This window comes from Malurus melanocephalus, unplaced genomic scaffold (assembly GCF_030028575.1).
Source record: "Malurus melanocephalus ecotype Western Australia unplaced genomic scaffold, MMel_1.1 scaffold_84, whole genome shotgun sequence".
Taxonomy (NCBI): Eukaryota; Metazoa; Chordata; class Aves; order Passeriformes; family Maluridae; genus Malurus; species Malurus melanocephalus.
In genome coordinates this window covers 2,178,464-2,195,989 of record NW_026623316.1, presented here as the reverse complement: position 1 = coordinate 2,195,989, position 17,526 = coordinate 2,178,464, and the positions used below count along the sequence as shown (strand labels likewise).

General features: G+C 39.9%; 1 protein-coding gene across 3 annotated transcripts in view; it reads right to left on the bottom strand.

The window, feature by feature from the left end:
- Window positions 1–11,498: 11,498 nt before the first annotated feature.
- GRAMD2B (GRAM domain containing 2B) overlaps window positions 11,499–17,526 on the bottom strand; it is a 42,997-nt gene continuing 36,969 nt past the window's right edge. For all 3 annotated transcript variants that reach the window (XM_057367770.1, XM_057367771.1, XM_057367769.1), the window contains exons 12-14: window positions 17,239–17,340; window positions 15,605–15,698; window positions 11,499–12,561 (exon numbers count right to left, since the gene is read on the bottom strand). In XM_057367770.1, coding sequence (XP_057223753.1) covers window positions 12,520–12,561; window positions 15,605–15,698; window positions 17,239–17,340 — 238 coding nt within the window. In that variant the 3' untranslated portion in view covers window positions 11,499–12,519. The remainder of the gene's footprint in view (window positions 12,562–15,604; window positions 15,699–17,238; window positions 17,341–17,526) is intronic.

Here is a 17,526-nt window from a genome sequence, read left to right as displayed (position 1 = left end):
TCTGCATTGTCACTGGACTGCTAGTATGGCATTGGAGCAAGTTATCATAATGCTGCTTCYCTTTCTGGAAAGCTTTGAATTCCTTACATGTGGTGGAGCACAATCCACCAGAACTGGCTGGTGGAATGACTGCCAGTGAAGTGGCTTTTAAAGACTGCTGCAGATTGTAATATGCATTGGCACGGATTTAGGCACCTGTAAGCAGTTATGATTATGATGAAGAATTGAACTAAGGAGGCTTAAATATACTATAAGCACCAAATTTCTCAATTTCTGCTTTTATTTGGAAAGTCCACTCAGGAGATTGTAAACTTCATTACCTGTCAGTGGGTTACCTCACCCAAGAAAAGCAATTCTGAGAATTCATATATGTCTTCGAGCTATTGGTATGTGCAACATAATAGAACTTGCAGTTTTAATACAAATTCTATCAGCGTCTTCCACTGTTGCATAAACTTAATTACTGCTGAGTGTGTAACACCAGTGAATAACAAGTGTTAAATGACACGTGATCAATAATTCATTTGTTGGCACAGTATTGCTTACTGTGAAATGACCTTGATGGGAACAGTCTTGCAAGTAACTTTCTTTCTCTTTGCCTTATTATTACCCGAAGAAAAATGACAATTCTACTAATATTTTTGCTGATATTATATTGCATATAATATTTATGGCTTTTTAAAAAATGAATTGTGAAAATGGGAGCTGCAGGCTGCTTCTCTTCTATCCTCTTGTGTCTTATCACAGTTTCTTCTTGTGGAGTAGGCAATTTTCAGGAGTGAAGAATACTGCTTGCCAGTTTTAGGTCTCAGCTTGGGATTTGGCAAAAAGTGGTCCTGCAATGCTGAATTTAAAACAACTGGGAAAGTGTTCACTGTATTCTTTCAGTAGTTTTGCACCAGCCCATCCATGTTGTATCACGTTCTTTTCATGTGTTGTTTCTGTCATTCTATTTGTGTTTTTGCTGGATGAGTTCAAAACCACATGGCTGCCAGAACTCTTTAATTTGTGGCAGCTGTGTTTCTGTGTGAGAAATCACATGTGTATAGGTGCTGCATTCAAAACTCATTAGCTGTACCAATCCCTTCATGTTTCTCCATTAATCTCATTAGTAACGGTGTGGAAAAGTGTAAATTACAGGAGACTTCTGTGCCTGGATTTTCTTCTGGATTGCTGACTATTTTTGTCCTGCACGAAGGTGCTGGTCATGTATTGCACAAATGTATCCTCTTATTTTCCTAGATGGAAGCAGAAAAAGAATTTAAGACTTTTGTAGGGGTAAAATGACTTATTCACACACAATCAAATTCTTGAGTAAAAACAATGACTTAGTAAGGATTTTTTTTAGTGTCTTCCTAGTGTTTGATATTCTTTAACCAGCAAGACATGCTTTCATGTGCTACATGCTTTGTGTTTGGAAACTAATGGGTTCATTGCATTCAGTGTGAAGACATCTGCTGCCACTGAAGTGCTGCTTACAGTGAGAAGCGTCTTGTCTCACACTTTGAACGTGGTTGCCCTGTGGATAGCTTGTACAAAGGTAGATACTGGTTAGCAGTCTTTTATTTCTGCTAAATTATTAGCATTGATTTTTCCATACAGCTCATTACTTTCCTCCAAGTAATAGGTGCATAAGTAATTACTTTCCTCCAGGTAATGTGCGTTTTGGGACAGGGTCTTCCACAGCAGAGGGCAGCAGAGCCTCTTTTCAAACCTTTGTGTTCCTGCTGGTGTCGCTGTTGGTCAGGTTAAAGCCTGCCCGAGGGCAGCCTTGCATTTGCTAACCAGCTGTGTGGAACACAGACCTCTTTGAATGTTTTTTTATGTTCCAGTACATCTGGGAATGCTGCCTCTGAGCCACTAATTAAATACACTCTATTCTGCAAAAGCCTCAGTTGATTAGTTCAATTGTTATATAAAACATTAACTCCAAAAGCCAAAGGTTAAAAATAATAGTGTTTCAGCCAGGAAGAACAAATGGTTTAATACATACTTTACCCAGTATGTCGCTGTTCCCTGGTGTTATACTCTTTTCCTGCAGCCTGTTTTCAAGGTAGGCTTAGGAGGACCAAACAGTGCAAGTTAGATCTCTGAATTTCAGAGGAAGGCACATCCTTTCATTAGATTAAAGCCTGCAAAGCTGGCAGTAGGTAGCAATTGTGTTTCATGCTTCCCTGACACTCTTCTTACAAGTGTCCCAGCCCTCCTTAGCTGTGATAGTGAAGTTAACATCACCCTCTCGCTTATTGAGCCGAGTGATACAGAAGTAATGAGATGTCAATGTGCARGTTTAGAAATGGGAGATGGATGAGGAACAAGATAAATATAATCTCTCTTGCTTCTAAGGATTTTTAGTTAATCCATAAACTGTTACTAAGTCATTATTGTCTCCCATCTTCTGTGGATTTTATGAGGCTACTCGTTCACTGGCCTGTGATTTAGACTGACCCATAATACAAACCTGGCACTCCAGCTGTGGCAGCTGTACTTGAAACRTCCAAAAAGTGTAGCACATACCTCCTCTTCGAGTTGGTTTGAAGCAGAACAAATAGCAGAATAAGGTTATGGTGATGTTTCATAATGCAGTATATGTTGAACTATGCTCTGAAGCTTTGTTGTTGTAGTAAGTCCTTGTAGGTTAAAAACTCAATATTAGGACTTTGGCTGGAAGAGAGGGCATTTAGGATCATGGAGCAAAGGCAAAAGAGATGAAAATTTAAGGATACAAAAAAAAAGGTAGGAAATCTAAACATGGTAGGTCAAGCATCACTGTTGCACAGCTGGCTACTGGCTACTCTGACTCTGTTTTGCCTGCTTGTTTCCTTCCCATATTTTTTGGTTGGCTTTGTTACTGATTTATTTCTTTTTTCCTTGCTGATTTAATACAGAGATGAGTCCTGAACAGTCTGAAAAGCACCTTAGTTTTGCTGGAGCATCTGATGGAAGGCAGTAACCCATTGCTGGCTGCAGAAAATGAAAGTGCCTTGAGTGAGGATGAGGAATTGAAAATCACCAGAAATGATGATGAGATGCTGATGATGGGGTAGTAGCCAATGTGAAAGGCACAGGCAGCATTGTGGAGATATAGGACCCAATACCAGGATTTAACTGCTGGATATTACACTGGGAGTGTTAGGGAAGGTCAGACAATGCAAGTGGGAGGTGGGGCAGAGTGCACAAAAGAAAATAAATTGAAAGAGATGGTTTTAAATATATAAAAGGATAAGAGGAGGATTACTGTGTGAGGAAAATGCAAGGAACAAAACCAGATGTAGTTTAAGCTAAGACATACGTTTGCATTTATGGCAGATGATGCATAGATGGACATATTCTCTAGGGTACAGTATCACCCCAAACCTCCAAATCTGTTCAGAATTCATTGTTTGGTGCATGAATCCAACAGGCTGTCAAAACTATCTATTGTGATTATGGAAAAAAACCCAACAACACCGCAAAGGTAGGCATCTCAGAACAGAAGAAACATTCTTGTTTTGATGGTTGTGTTCCTCTTAATGTCTTCTTTGCTGAAAATTTTCCTAATGTCATAAAGCATGCGTTGTGAAAAAAAGTCCCAAGACAAACCACCACACCAGTCTCTTTGTTCTGCATTTTAAAAAATCATCTCTGATGTGGCAAATCATGCATTTCAAATCTCTGTGAGATTTATGTCAGCCATTGTTTGTCTAAGTACTCTGGCTTGCATGGTGATCATATCATTTTCTCTTCCGGCTGTTCACTGCCTTCTTCTTTATGAACAACAAATACTGAAAGTTCACAGAGGGGCTAACCCTTYCTTGTACTCAGCCTGTGTTATTCCATTTTGTTATTCCTATGGGAAGCAGTAAATTTGAAGAATACTTTGTACAGTTCTTTTTTGAGTTCTGTACAGATTTCCTAATTAAGTGAGAAGTTTGTAATTCCTCAAAGTGTTRTTTTGTTTCTTTAGGGTTTTTTTGAAACTGGGATAAGACATTAGTGTTTTAGATTCTGCTGAATATGCAAAAAAAAAAAGTATTTGCTTGAAGCTAAATTATTAAAGCTTCAATGCCTTTCAGRAAGCATATTTTGAATTCTGTATTTAAACTGCTTGGAAAACTTCTTCTGTAATGTGGGTTAATAGAAATCATGATCTTTCATGATTCCACTGCCAGAGATCAGACCAAGTTCTGTCATACAATTATAGCAGATATTATCCGAGTCAAAACAGATACCTGTAGACCAACATAATAGTTTCTATAGTATTTCCATGACCAAGCCTTTTTTTTTTTTTTTTTTTTTTTTTTTTTTTTTTTTTTTTTTTTTTGATTGTTTATCTGTTTCATTGTTCTGTAACTTCTTATTCCTTGGTACTGAGGGATTAGTCAACTTTTGTCATGGTTCAGTAAACCATGAGAGCAGAGTCAAAAGTCGTTGTGCTCTTTCCTCTTTATTCTGATTTAGTATTGTTTCTGTTTGTATAATTCTGTATAATTACTCTAGATTTGTGTTTGCTGGGGATAGAGAATCTGGATCTTACTAGGCCACTTAACAGAAACTTCAAGGCAAGATGAATACAGTGGGTGCAGCCAACACACAAAAAATCCTGATCTGTTCTGATCATTTCCCTCACAGCTCTTTCCCAGGAGATTGCTTGCAAAAAGCTGTATTTTTCCCCAATATGSTCTTCTGCTGTTCTACTTGTGCAAGAGATGAGAAAAGCTGTCTGTTTTTTCCTGCTGTCCTTCCTGCCCCACTGTGGAAGCCTACACCCACCCAGCTGGGATCCCCTCCCAATTTCCCATCAGCAGGGCTGGCTGCCAGGGGTCAGAGGTAACAAAAAAAGGCCTCACACTGTGTGAGCTACAAATGTGATGGTTTGACTGCAGCATGTCCTGACTGCATGGTGAGATCAATCYGTGAGCACCTTGTGCTGAGAGAGGTCTGCTCCTGCCTGCAAGGCTTCCAGAGCAATTATTATGGCTCCACAGCCACGCAGTGCAGTGACAGATTCCATATAAACAGGGTTCCTTTACACAGATATTGTCAGGGCATTACAAAGCAAGATTTTGKCTCATGAATTGAATTAGAGGCTGAACAGGATCTTGGTTGAACTGTTGCCTCATCCAGCTCTTTCCCACATAGGGCATATGCTGCCCTCTGAGACAATGCTCTTCTCTCTGTGGCCTGCCAAAAAGTCTGTATCAGTTGCTGTCCCAAAGGATTTGTCAGCCTGATTTGGTAAGTTTTCTCTGAGCCAGGACAGGGAATCTCACAAAACCTAGTTATAACTGTTTTCTTTTATGTCCAGGGATATGTGTGATAGTCTTATCCAGCCTTGGTCTTAAATATATGAAAAGTGCTGCTAAAAGGGAAAGAGACACCTAAAGCAGCATCTTCCACATCTGCCCAAAAGATATGAGTGCGCTATTATCTCTTATTGTTTCCAGTTCCACATTCCTCTGCCAAACTGATTACTCAGATGCTCTAATCTGTTTAGCAAAGCTGATGCAATATACCGTGGACATGTGGACTTTGTACTAAATAAGTCCAGCTGATTTTCCTGGAAGAAAATTAGGAATACTGTGCCACAAGTGTACTGGTAGGGAAGGGAAGCAACAGTGCATGACCAGGAAAGTGGTGACAGTAGGATSACAATAACACTGATCTTTAAGAAAGGCAACTTTAGGGAAGGCAACCTGCTGGCAGGTTGGATGAGTGTCACAGCTGGCTTCACTTAAGTGCTTTATGGCASAGGGGATGGAAATGTGCATACATGTGAAGTGATTCAGGCAGATGAATGACTAAAACCTTAGGGATCAGGCAGTGCTGATTTCTTCACATTCATTTCTAATCTCAGGAACGAATCCAGAGTTGTTCAGAAGCCTAACTGCTGCTGACAGATCTGGTCCATCCCACTTGTCTGTGGCTCACTGGGGAAGCACAGGGGTACAGGGCAGGTGTGCAGACACACAATTTCAATTTCAACTTGCCTCAGAGTATTCTTACAGTTTCCAAAGTTGCTTCACTTTACATGGAATACAATTTCAGAAACGATAGAGGAGAAAGGTAGTCACGTTTAGGAGCAAAGCTCCTAAAACATTATTTCAGGCATTGCTCAACCTGCCTGCATTTGATACAGGGCTGTTTTACAGACTTTTATCCATATCTCTGGTGGAAAATTAATTATTTCCGGATGGGTTATTATTTAGAAGATCAACTCTTGTATCCAGGCTACATCAAGATGGGAAATGGAGGCAGARGATGGTCTATATGCAGAAGGAGGTAAAATAACTAAATAGTGGAGCTCCCAATATTCAGCTACAGACTCATTTCCTTAGTCTAAACCTAACATAAGTCTAGTAGTTTCTTAGCTCAATTAGACCCCAACCCACAAACTGTTTTTGTGGTAGCAGTTACTGTTACAGGGTGGTCAAAGAGTAATTTCAGAATCAGAAATGTATGAAGAAACTTGGAAGAGAAATATGGAAGATGTATTCACACTATTCAGAGCTTAAAGTCTTTCACCTAACATTCTTCCTTACTATTGATTAGATCTTTAGAAGTGTGACTATTTCTAGGTCAGTTAATGCAGATTGTATTTATTCCTTCATGTGTGCTGTTAGTGGCATCAGTTGAAGCAGTTTTTGGAAAAAACACAGAAGGACATCTTTTCATGTAACAATCTTAAACCAGTGTTGAGGCATTCATGTTTCATGATCCACTTGTGAGAGAAGGTTCATGGTTTGTTACATACRTTGTGGAACCAGCTGTTAGTACAAGCTGACTTTCTTCCCACCTTGCCCTTGCTCTGGAATGAGCCCACGTGTGCCTACTGCCACGCAAACTCTAGGCGCAGGAAAAATTCAGAGTTATTTTTAGCCCTGCGTTCCTGGTCCAGCATGTAAGGTTATAATTAAGTTACTCATTATCTTTTCTTCTTGGAGGAGCCTTTATCCATCTATCTGTAGATAGTGTGAAGAGCTGATTTTTTTTTTTTTTTTACTTGACAGCACATTGGAATGATTTTCCTTTAATCTCCTGCTAAGCACTGCTTTAATGCTTAGTCAGTGGAAAATTACCTTATCAATAACATTAAGTGAGAACAGGAGTTGAAGAGGCCTTTATTGTGCAGTCCAAACTACTTGCATTGCCAAAGACTATCAAATCCTTGTTATGAAGCTTAATGTAGAATGTCACACCTCCAGAACAGGATGCAGCTACTACATCATCATGACAGGAGCGTGCTGCTGYTTGTGTAAAGCCTGGGAAAAAAAGTTAATGAAACAATGGTGGGGAGAGCTATCTAAACTGAATTCACAGAGGSTGGCAGCTAGTGTGAGCCTGGTCAGTATGAAATGTATGAGGAGGGCAAGAATTTCTAGGACAACTCTCTTCAAGAACTAATTTCCAAACCTTCTGGCACAGGTGTTTATTTAGCGAGCAGACATCCAGCTCCAGAAAGTCCAGAGTGGACTTTTTGGCACAAATACTGCCCACAGGGGGCGGGGGGGGGGAAATGTGGTGGTTGTAAATTCTGTAGGGGATACTGAGATATTTTTGCACATTTTGTACATGAAACACAATCTTGGGAAAGGCTTTGCCTACGTACCTCGAATTCCTGCTCAAAGTCTGCTTGCTAAGATGTTGCGGCCTCAACCCTTGTTTGTAAATTATAATAGATTTGAAACTTCGTACAGGAGAAAGACAAAAACTKCTGATTATCATACTAACTCTGCTAGTAGCCTCTCAGAGAACACAACAAATCAGTTCCTTTTTGGGATCATCCCTTTTGAGGGTACTACTGATAGCAGGTGTAGTTAAAGTCTTGTAAATGCTGGATCTAGGCCTTGTCACCCAAATAATTTGAGACTTAATCCAAGATGAGTAGGCACAGTCTCACTGGCCAGTTTGACTAAATGGAAACTTAAGGGTCAGTAGTGCCACCATGAAGGAAAACAGAAGGTTTGAAATAAAAGCTGTATCAGTGAAAYGCCTTAATTTGGGCAGGAATAATGGTAGGCATCATAATATTCCATGAAGCTCAGGGAATAAACTCTCCTAAGTGCTCTGGAGTTAGTGTCGATTGTATATTGTTTTATGGTATGCATTTGTCTGGAATTTTGCTGAAGACCAGGATGGCTTGTAATAAACAGGGAATAACTTTAGAGACAATTAAATTAAATTTACTGACATATATTTTGTTGTGGCTGCTCAGTGAATARCAGGATAATATGAGGCTCTACATTCATAAAATAATATTACCGATTTTAAAACCCAGGAAAGCAAAAACCCCTTCCCTTTTGTAAAGCCTCATTACATGCAACCATGTTTAGCAGAAAGCTCCACTGGGTTCAAACCATAAACCCAGAAGTGTCAAATGAGATGAGTCAATTTTCCCTTTTGAACAAATTTGCCTGTCAGACGCAGATATTCTCACCAGGCAAACTGAAAAGCAGGTGCCGGTAAAACCCTTTCAAGTTACATTATTCCTCTGCTGTTTATAGAAGCATACATGCAGGCACTGAACACAAAAGGAACTGTTTGCTCYGTGTAACTGTTTGCTCAATTTTCTGTCTAAATAGCCAGCATTTTCTGRTCATTATTGCATGTCACACCTGCTCTGCAAATGCAAAATCTCCCACATATTTGGGAATAACACCTCACTAGCAGTTGCAGCCAAACCACATGAGTAATATCCTGCCAAGGCCTGGAAACCCTGGCCCTGGAGATTTCTTTAGCATTTGTCAGCTGACTGTGAGGTGGAAACACGTAAATGAGAGTGCAGGTGTACCAGGAAGCGGAAAACATTACCTGTATGAAGGCTCACRTGTAAGCAGTTCACAGTATTCAGACATGCTCACACAAAGACACACAAAATCATTTGTGCAAATGCTGATGGGTGTTGCTGCCTTTGATGTTCTGCTGGGAGGAAGGCTTTCAGCAGATAATACTACCTGCCTAGAGTGCTGGCTGCATCCTTCACACCAATAGTACCATATACTTGATACCTTGACAGAAAACTAATTCAACAACCCCTCAACCCAATCAGCCTATACTAAACCATATTAATTTTCTGACCTCTGTTTTCTGCTGTGAAAAATGCACAAGAAAATAAACCAACTGTGAATATGAAGAGGGGAGAAATGGAAAGGAAGAGTCCTTTCCCTGACAGCAGCCTGAAGATAGAGGAATTCCAAAATATCAGATATGCCTATATGCCTATAAAATACTTCCACRTTCTTTTCTGTCCTCCCTCCCATCCTGCCCGCCAGCAAATATTCGCTATTTGGCACATGTTCATACCAGTGGAATGGAGAACACTTTGTTGTTGTTGTGCCAGGCCAGGATGTCCACTCTTCCAAAGTCCACTTGCTGGACATTGGCAGAAAGTATGTAGAAAAGTTTGGGTCTTGTCAATGGCTCCTGCCTACAACCACTAGTGTCTTTGGGAGGTTCTCAAAATCAATTTTCTGCGAAAAAAAATTGAGCAGTTGTTTGTTTGCCTTTTCTCCCCTCAGTTCATCAGGCAAGTTCCCTCATGTAAGGGGACTCACGTCGTGAAATGAAGGTTGGGCTAAGGCTCTTTATGAAAAGTAATTGGGTCACCAGCTACAACTAGAGAAAACACAAGTGATGCCCCTCTTGCTTTCCATCTGCAAACTCAAAGCAGCTCCCCAGAACCTGGCACTACTGCTAGTCCTACATGGCTGATAGAACTCAGCTGTTTTTCTAGCCTCTCTCTGGTGAAGGACCGCAGGTAGACAAAAATGGAGAAATACAGACACAAGCAATTTTAAAATTAGCTGTTTAAAGCAGATTACCATGCAGCCTATGCAGCAAATGATGCATGTTACTAAGAGTGCATGCTAAGAATCTTGTGTGCATTTTTGACCTCTCTAAAGTGACACATCTTTCCCACATATTTCTGCAAACTTGCACTTTTACTAGAAGGCAAAACTCCTCCTTGTAGCCATTGTATGCATTACCTACCATAGATGCTGGGAGAAGTCCCCTGCTCTTTAACAGACTCCTAGCCTTGGTGGAAACAGCTTTTCTTTGCTTATCCCTGCCRCTGGTACTTCTCTCCCAAACATGACCGAGGCAAACCTCATCCTCTCCAGCTGCAAGCTCRAGTCACAGGATTTAAATCATGCCACTTCTGAGCTTTGCCCGTGCAGGGTCTCGCACACACTKCCTGAAGTACCTCAGTACCTACACACTGCCACCTGTGCCCTGACACCTGAGCAGTGTGACATCCTTGAGGCATCCTCCTCCTCCCTCTGGGAAAAGGGGCAATGAGGGTAGCACTGAGGGGCAGGGAAGAGATCACACTGAATTGCACCAGTGCTCATGTGACYGCTGTGTCACACGCCAGCCCTTTCTCTGTTCACAAAGTTCACTTTGCTGCACTCGCTCAAAGGACACTGTTACACCTTTGTCCAGACTCGCCTCCTCTGGCACGCTGTTGCAGCAGGCTAAAGGGCACTTATCCACCTCTGACGGCTCATTCTTGCCTACAATTATTTTGTTCTTGTATGGCTGATAAGGGCTAAGCCTGCCTGCTTTACACATATCAAATATTATCTCTCTCCTTGTACTCCTACAGAAAAGCMCAGACTTCATGATGCAATGAACTAAAAGGCTGACGTAGTTCAGCTGCTGGATATAACCAAGTTTTCTTGTAGTTCCTTTGATAAAAGTGATTCACGACATCAGATTTTCAGCCACAGAGTTACAGACGATATGGAATTAAAGGGAGGGAAGACRAGAAGGTAGAGGATGAGGCAAGAGTCCAAAACATTACATAAGCCCTGCAACTGTGGAAGAAAGTAGGAAAAAGAATGAAAATTTAAAACACATTCAGTAGTATTCTTGTGAAAATGAGGTTTTCAATAAAGTTATGATAGCTCATGAGGTAGCAAAGGCAGAGACTTCAATAGTCAAATCTCACAAATTTCTTACACACTGTGCTCAGATGGAATCTTGAGCCAGGCAGGCACGCTAGGGAACACAAGGCTCTCTAAGATGCCTCAATATTCTGACATTCATCCAGTATCCTCCAAGAAGGAAACTATTAACATGCCCTCAAAATTCTGGGAATTGAATTTGCTCTTCTGTTGTCATTGAGGTTCTGGGAAGAAGTTGCACACAACTGATTAAGAGGAAGGACTACAGCAGGGTGTAGTTCCTAACCCCTCTTGTTGGGTGCTGGGTTTTGCATAAACTTTGTATTGTGAGATATAAGCCTCATGARTATCACATTTGACCAAAACTGATGGATGGACTTGGGTTCATCCCAATTACAGCATTGAGTCACATTTGTTTCAAAAAAGTTTATTTAAACAAAGTAGGTACATTTCACAGAAATGGTTATAAAATGCATAGCATATTATAAACAATACTGTTACTTTACAGAGAGTAGTTGTTATTATCCTAAATATTGCTTTTCAAAAACTAATGAGCCTGCTTGGTAAATCAGAAAGCTAAAAATCCCCATCTTAGGCACTCTGAAAAAACAACAAAGCAGGTGTCCACTTTTTCATTCACTCTACTGATTGTTTGGATTGCTGCACCATTAATTTGCCAGTTCTTATTAAGTGGAAATATCCAACCCCTGGAGTCACACACCAAGACTAGATTTTCATTAACTGGACTACAAATTGCACTTGCTCAGCCAACCAAAACCCCATGCAACTCCAAAGAAAGCTGACTGAGGGTCTTCACACTGATTAATTTCAAGCACAGAGACCTTACCAGTGGACAGAAAAAGAGCAGTTTTTCTAAATTGTGCAGGTGGGTCACACCCATATTGCTATTCATAGGCAACTTGATTGCAAGTTGGCAAGTTCATACAGATTTCAAGCTTGACTTCAATGGAACCTGAATGCCCAGCAGAAACAGACCTCACCATAAGTGGTGATACAATGTCACAGAAAGTGGAATTGAGCCTTTCTACTGCACTGGACAACAGTGCTGTAAACACTCAAACATTCATGACTTTGCACACCCAAATACAGAGGTGTCTGTTTTTTTCATCTTTGGGATGTCAGGGTGCAGAGAAGTAAATAAAAATGAAAAGCACAGCACCAATCCATATCCATAGCTAAAACAGATACCTGCTTATTCACACAACATTTCAGTACATGAATCATGACTGACATTCTTCACATTTACATTTGTATGACAATAGGCAAAAAGTAAATGTTGAGGTAAAAGATATGCACCAGGTTTGCACTGGTGTAAGCAAATCTAGAATCAAGCAAGCTACAAAATCCATTAATTCACACACAATAGAGAAAGAAAAATCCCCACATTTTTAAAACATATACATGTAGCTCAAACCACGTATGTTTTCAAAACATATAGATAAATGTTGAAGAATAAACTGACTTTTYTACATGATGACATGAGCTTTACAGTAGTTTAAGCTTGGCTTGGACTGAACATAAGGAAGCTTGAACTCTGGCCAGCAGAGCTCCTTTGGAACGGTTTGTCAAAACGGAAGAAAGAGGTCTGAAGCAGTCCAAGAACATTGATGTTTCATTCACCATCTTCCAGTAGTTTCTGTAAGTTGTTCTGTATCTTAGAAAAAGAGAGGAAAAGAGTTGGGAGGCAAGAAGTGTTACACTGCATTTTAAACARAAAATAAAATAATGACACGCTCTTCAAAATACTCTATGTGCACATTAATTTCTATCACACCTTTTCATATCAAGGGTACTCCTGTTAAATGCTTTCCTTACAGTAAGTGCTAGCATCAAATGGAACACCTAGACACAACAAGCGMGCAGGACACCTAAGTTTCACATTATGAATATCTCTTTAAATTTTCTCCTACACATTGTCTCCCCCAATATTAATAAAAAAATGGGACAGAAAAAGAAATTAGAGCTTGAAGCAATAGGACAAGAAACCAMATTATTTTCACCTTGATCAAAATCCAGTAAAAGTCTCAAACTTCCAAGTTACAGCTCTATGGTTTAAATGGCAATTCAAATAGTTTTGTAACAGCTTCAGCCATGATGTGTGCACAGCAAAGAAAGTCTACTAACCATTAGCAGTCATGTCCCATTTACCAGATTTAGTGAATTGATTGTGGATTATTTTCCTTTAGTTGAAATGAAAGCAATGTCAGCCAGTTGCATCCTCGAGAATAATTTGAACAGACCTATTTTCACATGGCCTATTTATCCACTTTTCATCTCCTTGTCCTTAAAAGCAGAAAGGAGGGGATATAGTGGGTCACATCCCCTGACACAGATGCTCTCTATAACTCAATATCTTAGTAACTTGCAGGCACTGCTTACAGATTTAGTCACAGCTACTTTCACGTTTTGAGAAGCCTTTGCAGTTCCTGTTGAATGTTATCACTTCTTAGTCCTACCCCATGATTTCTCTCCCAGATGCACACCTTTCATAAGAGGGGCATTTTAAGAAAAAGGAAACAGTAAGAACCTAATTTTATGAGAGTTCCTTAACACATAACCAGGAATTTCCTTTTAGCCTGGTAAGTTAGTGTAAGGGAACAAGAAATATTAGGCCACATTTTCCCTTCCACAATTTAATGTTTTATCCTTTGACAGATATGAGGCATTTTAACAACTTCTTAAATAYAATTAAAAGCCAAATTAACAGAAAATTAGCAGAATATTGCTAAACCATGGTAGTTCCTTGGCTCCAAGTATGAAAGAAAACTTGTAAACATCACAAGGCTACACTGAAAAAGTCACTGCAGCATATTCGTGCACCAAACATTTTTTAACTGCGGAGTAATTTTTTGTTCTTAATCTAGATAATCTCAGTGCTCTAGTTTACAGTGCTGTGGTCAGAGGGGAAGTATGGGGAGAGATGACATGTTACCAGAACTTTTGTGCTACCTTTGCTGCTGCAGCCAGTTTACCAGTACTTTCCATAAGGCATAGGAAACTGTTAAGCAGCTGCAGAAACTTTGCTCAGGTAACAAAAAGCTATTAGATTTCTAACCACAGCTCATCTAGGTTAGAACAGGATGTGGCAATGTGCAGCTACAGGCAATACTGATTTAGCTTGTATGCAGAACACTTCATCGCTTTGAATATTTGGCAGGTAAACATAAGTCTTTAAAGGTCCAGTCTTGTAGACACTGAACAAAAAAAAAGCACAYGACTTCAGATTCTAATTCAGGACTGTGGGTCACTTCTCTGGGAAGAGTTGAATGATCCAGCTATCCAGCTGTCTGTTAATGTCTCCAAGCAGGGACTATATAAGGGAGTGGGAAAGTGCCTAGCCTTGTTGCAAAGGGCTGGCTGGCTTCCCACTAAAACGAGGTCTCCCATGAACCATCTTGCCAGCCTGTCCCAGCCAGAAAACACTAACCTCTTAAATGACCTAATTTGGCTGAAGATTGTATCTGGTAACCATCTGGTAAGCATTTTCCCCTTGTATTCACAGAGTTATTATCCAGGGAATACAGAGGGGTTAAGCCAGCATTACTCTAGATTTCCATGGCCGAGGGGGTCAAAATGTGGGGGAGGAAACCCCTTTTGGGCAGTATTTCTAAGACCAATGCCACACATGTAAACAGTGATATTATATAATCTTAGCTTTATGCTATTTGGGAAACTTGGTTTGGGGAAAAAAAAGGTGTTGAAAGACTTCGGCACAGACTCAGTTGTAGAAACAGAGGCAAAAATACTTCATGTGACTTAAGCACACAGGAATTCAAGTAACTTTTGGTTTTGTTCCACTAGTCTTTTTGTCATGCTTGGCTGGTGAACGTGTTCCCAACACACAACATTTGACCCACCTTCACTGGGTGCATCTGTCAAGGTTTGGGGGCAGGTGGGGTGAGTGAGGCAGGGAAAGTGGCTCTGGGCCATGACCAGGGTCTGCCCTTGTGTGGGACAGCGCCATTCCAGCAGCAGTGAAGACCTGACACAGGGCACAGCTCAGCCCCAGCCATGAGATCAGTGGAGCCTCTGTTAAATTATTTTAGAAAGGGGAAGAACACCGAATAAGGAAATAAGGTCTGCACACCACTTGTTTTTGCATAGGTTTCCAATTTAAGTCATCAAATACATTTAGTTTTGCAATTAGAGAATGGTAAAAAGCAAGGATCAGGTATAGGGAATCACACAACTGGTACAGCAGCATTTCTGTTACAGAACTAACACAGGCAGATTTCAGCCCCTTTGTGTGAAGAAGCTGACTACATATGAAAGCAAGCACCATTTTTCGTACTCAAAAACCCGAAACTCCAACAAAAGCCCCAAACAGAAAATTTCATCAAATACCAATAAAGGCTAAGTTCAAAACCTTTAGCCCTGATGGATTAAAAAAAAATAAAAAAAAAAAAAAAGAAAAAAAAAAGACCACTACATAATGCAATAATCACCTCTGAAGTGTCTGCTTCAGGGACACTTTTCCTGGTTAAAAGCCTCAGCTCAAGGCAAAAGTTTTACACACACCAATGCTTATACTTGGGTTTATTTACAGAACAAAAACTAGCCCTTTGTTTTGGAAAACACTCCACCTTCTGGTATGAAATCTGGGGGGTTACTCCACACTTCTCAAAATAAAAGATTATAGAAACACAGCAGGAACCTGATTAGTCTCTCAGCATTTGCACAATATCATAGGATGTTACCTTTTCCAGTTTTCTAAGATTAGCAGTTAATTCATCACAAAGGGCATCAGCATTAATTTGCAGATGAGATCCCAAATCTTGATGCAGTTGCTGTCTGCCAAACAGAATGAAAAAGTAAGTGTGACAGACTTTAAAAAAGAGGAAAACAGAACTAAATACACATGTAGATGTTAAGAGAGTGGCAAAATTGTAAACTGTACTTTTTTACAGATAAAAAAAAGTCCTATGTCACTTCTTGACTACATTCTTTATGTGATCTCATTCTCAGAAGTTTGGATGGAACACTTTACAGCTATTTTCATTGAAAAGTTCTGTAAGTTCCACATCCTGTAACTTGGAGGAAATCAGAAAGCCCAAGCCCTTGACACTGTAAGTGCACTTTAGATCTTCCTTCCTGTATCTTGTACTGTTTGGGATCAGAGCAACAGAAACAGGACTTTTTTGTGTTGTTTCTGAAGAGGCACACAGCATCCTGCTAATAAAAATATGCCAGAAGTGAGAACAAGGCTTTTGACATTGCCTACCATGTGAGGCAGGTTTATCCCACTTGGTGCATTTTTGGTACAATATAAATGCAAGGCTGTTTAAGATAAAGCACCATTTCCTTCCTATCCTTTTTTTATGAAGAATCTAGCTCTGTCTTCTGACACATGCATACAAATCCTACTGCTTTCCACAGAAGACAGCTGAGACCTGTTGGATCATAAACAGCACAGTCATTGTTTGATATGACCACAAGTGCAATGTCAGAGTGACTTGTTTTGTCATGGATGGGTAATCAAAGAAAGCTGAACTAAAAAGCACACTTATGTAAGAGCTTGCTAAATTTGAACCACTCTGCAGACAGTTCCACCATGCCTGAGTCAGCTCTGTCTTGAATTTTATTTTTCCCCTCTCTTTTTCATGTGGTGCTTCTTCAGCTGTCAGCATTTCCACTCATGTTGCATGTGGCTGCAGGTTTTGCACTGAGTTTACAAATGACTTTTGAAGCCATATTTTTCAGAGCAGCTCAGGAAAAAATCTGTTATAAGAAGGGGAGAAGAGTTAATACAAAATCTAATGCTCAATAAACTGATTAGTATTCTCAGCAGTATCCAGTTTAATTTCCTTCTGTCCCAAGACAAGTGCAGAGAGCCAATACAACTTAAAATGGTAAACTGCTGTAAAAAATGTACACACYTCTGCACTGACTCTCCCTTTAATGTTTGCATATTTTCTATCTGTGCAACGTGGAGACAAAAAAACACCCAAAGAAACAAAAAGCCTAACTGCATGGGTAGATGACAGCCATGACTCTAGCTGCTGAAAGGTATTGTTTATGTAACTATGGTCCCTTTCCCTATTTCCTCCTCAAAAACAYAGACAACTGTCCCTTGGTGTGTTTAGATTTTGTTTGGTTTGTTTTTTGTGGTGTGAGGTTTTTTATTTTAGAAAGACAGGATATCAGTTTCGAAATGGCATTTAAAAACCATAAAGCTTTAGAATATGGTATACAATCAAGACAGATGTAATAGCCCAACCTTTAGGCTAACCAAATTGCACAAAGACTGAAGACAGACATCACACCTTTTTCATGGAATCATTGCTCTAGAAAAAGATTTTAAACTCCCAATGTTTTATAGAGTTTATCTTACTCCTTAATATGTGAATCAAAGGCAGTGATGGACATAAGGCGTTCTTCCAGAACACTGATTTTATATCTCATGTAGAAGGTAGAAAGTATTAATACACAAACGCTGTAAGAGAGAAAAATAAAGTATATCAATTAAGGAAATTTTAGCAGCCCATCACAAATTTATTGTTAAAAGCCATTTAAATTACAACTCCTACACGTTCAATGATACAGGTATCATTCTTAGAAACATTTCAGGAATGCCAGCACTGATATTCAGTTAGGAAAACCTCGCACTTGAGTATGCGTT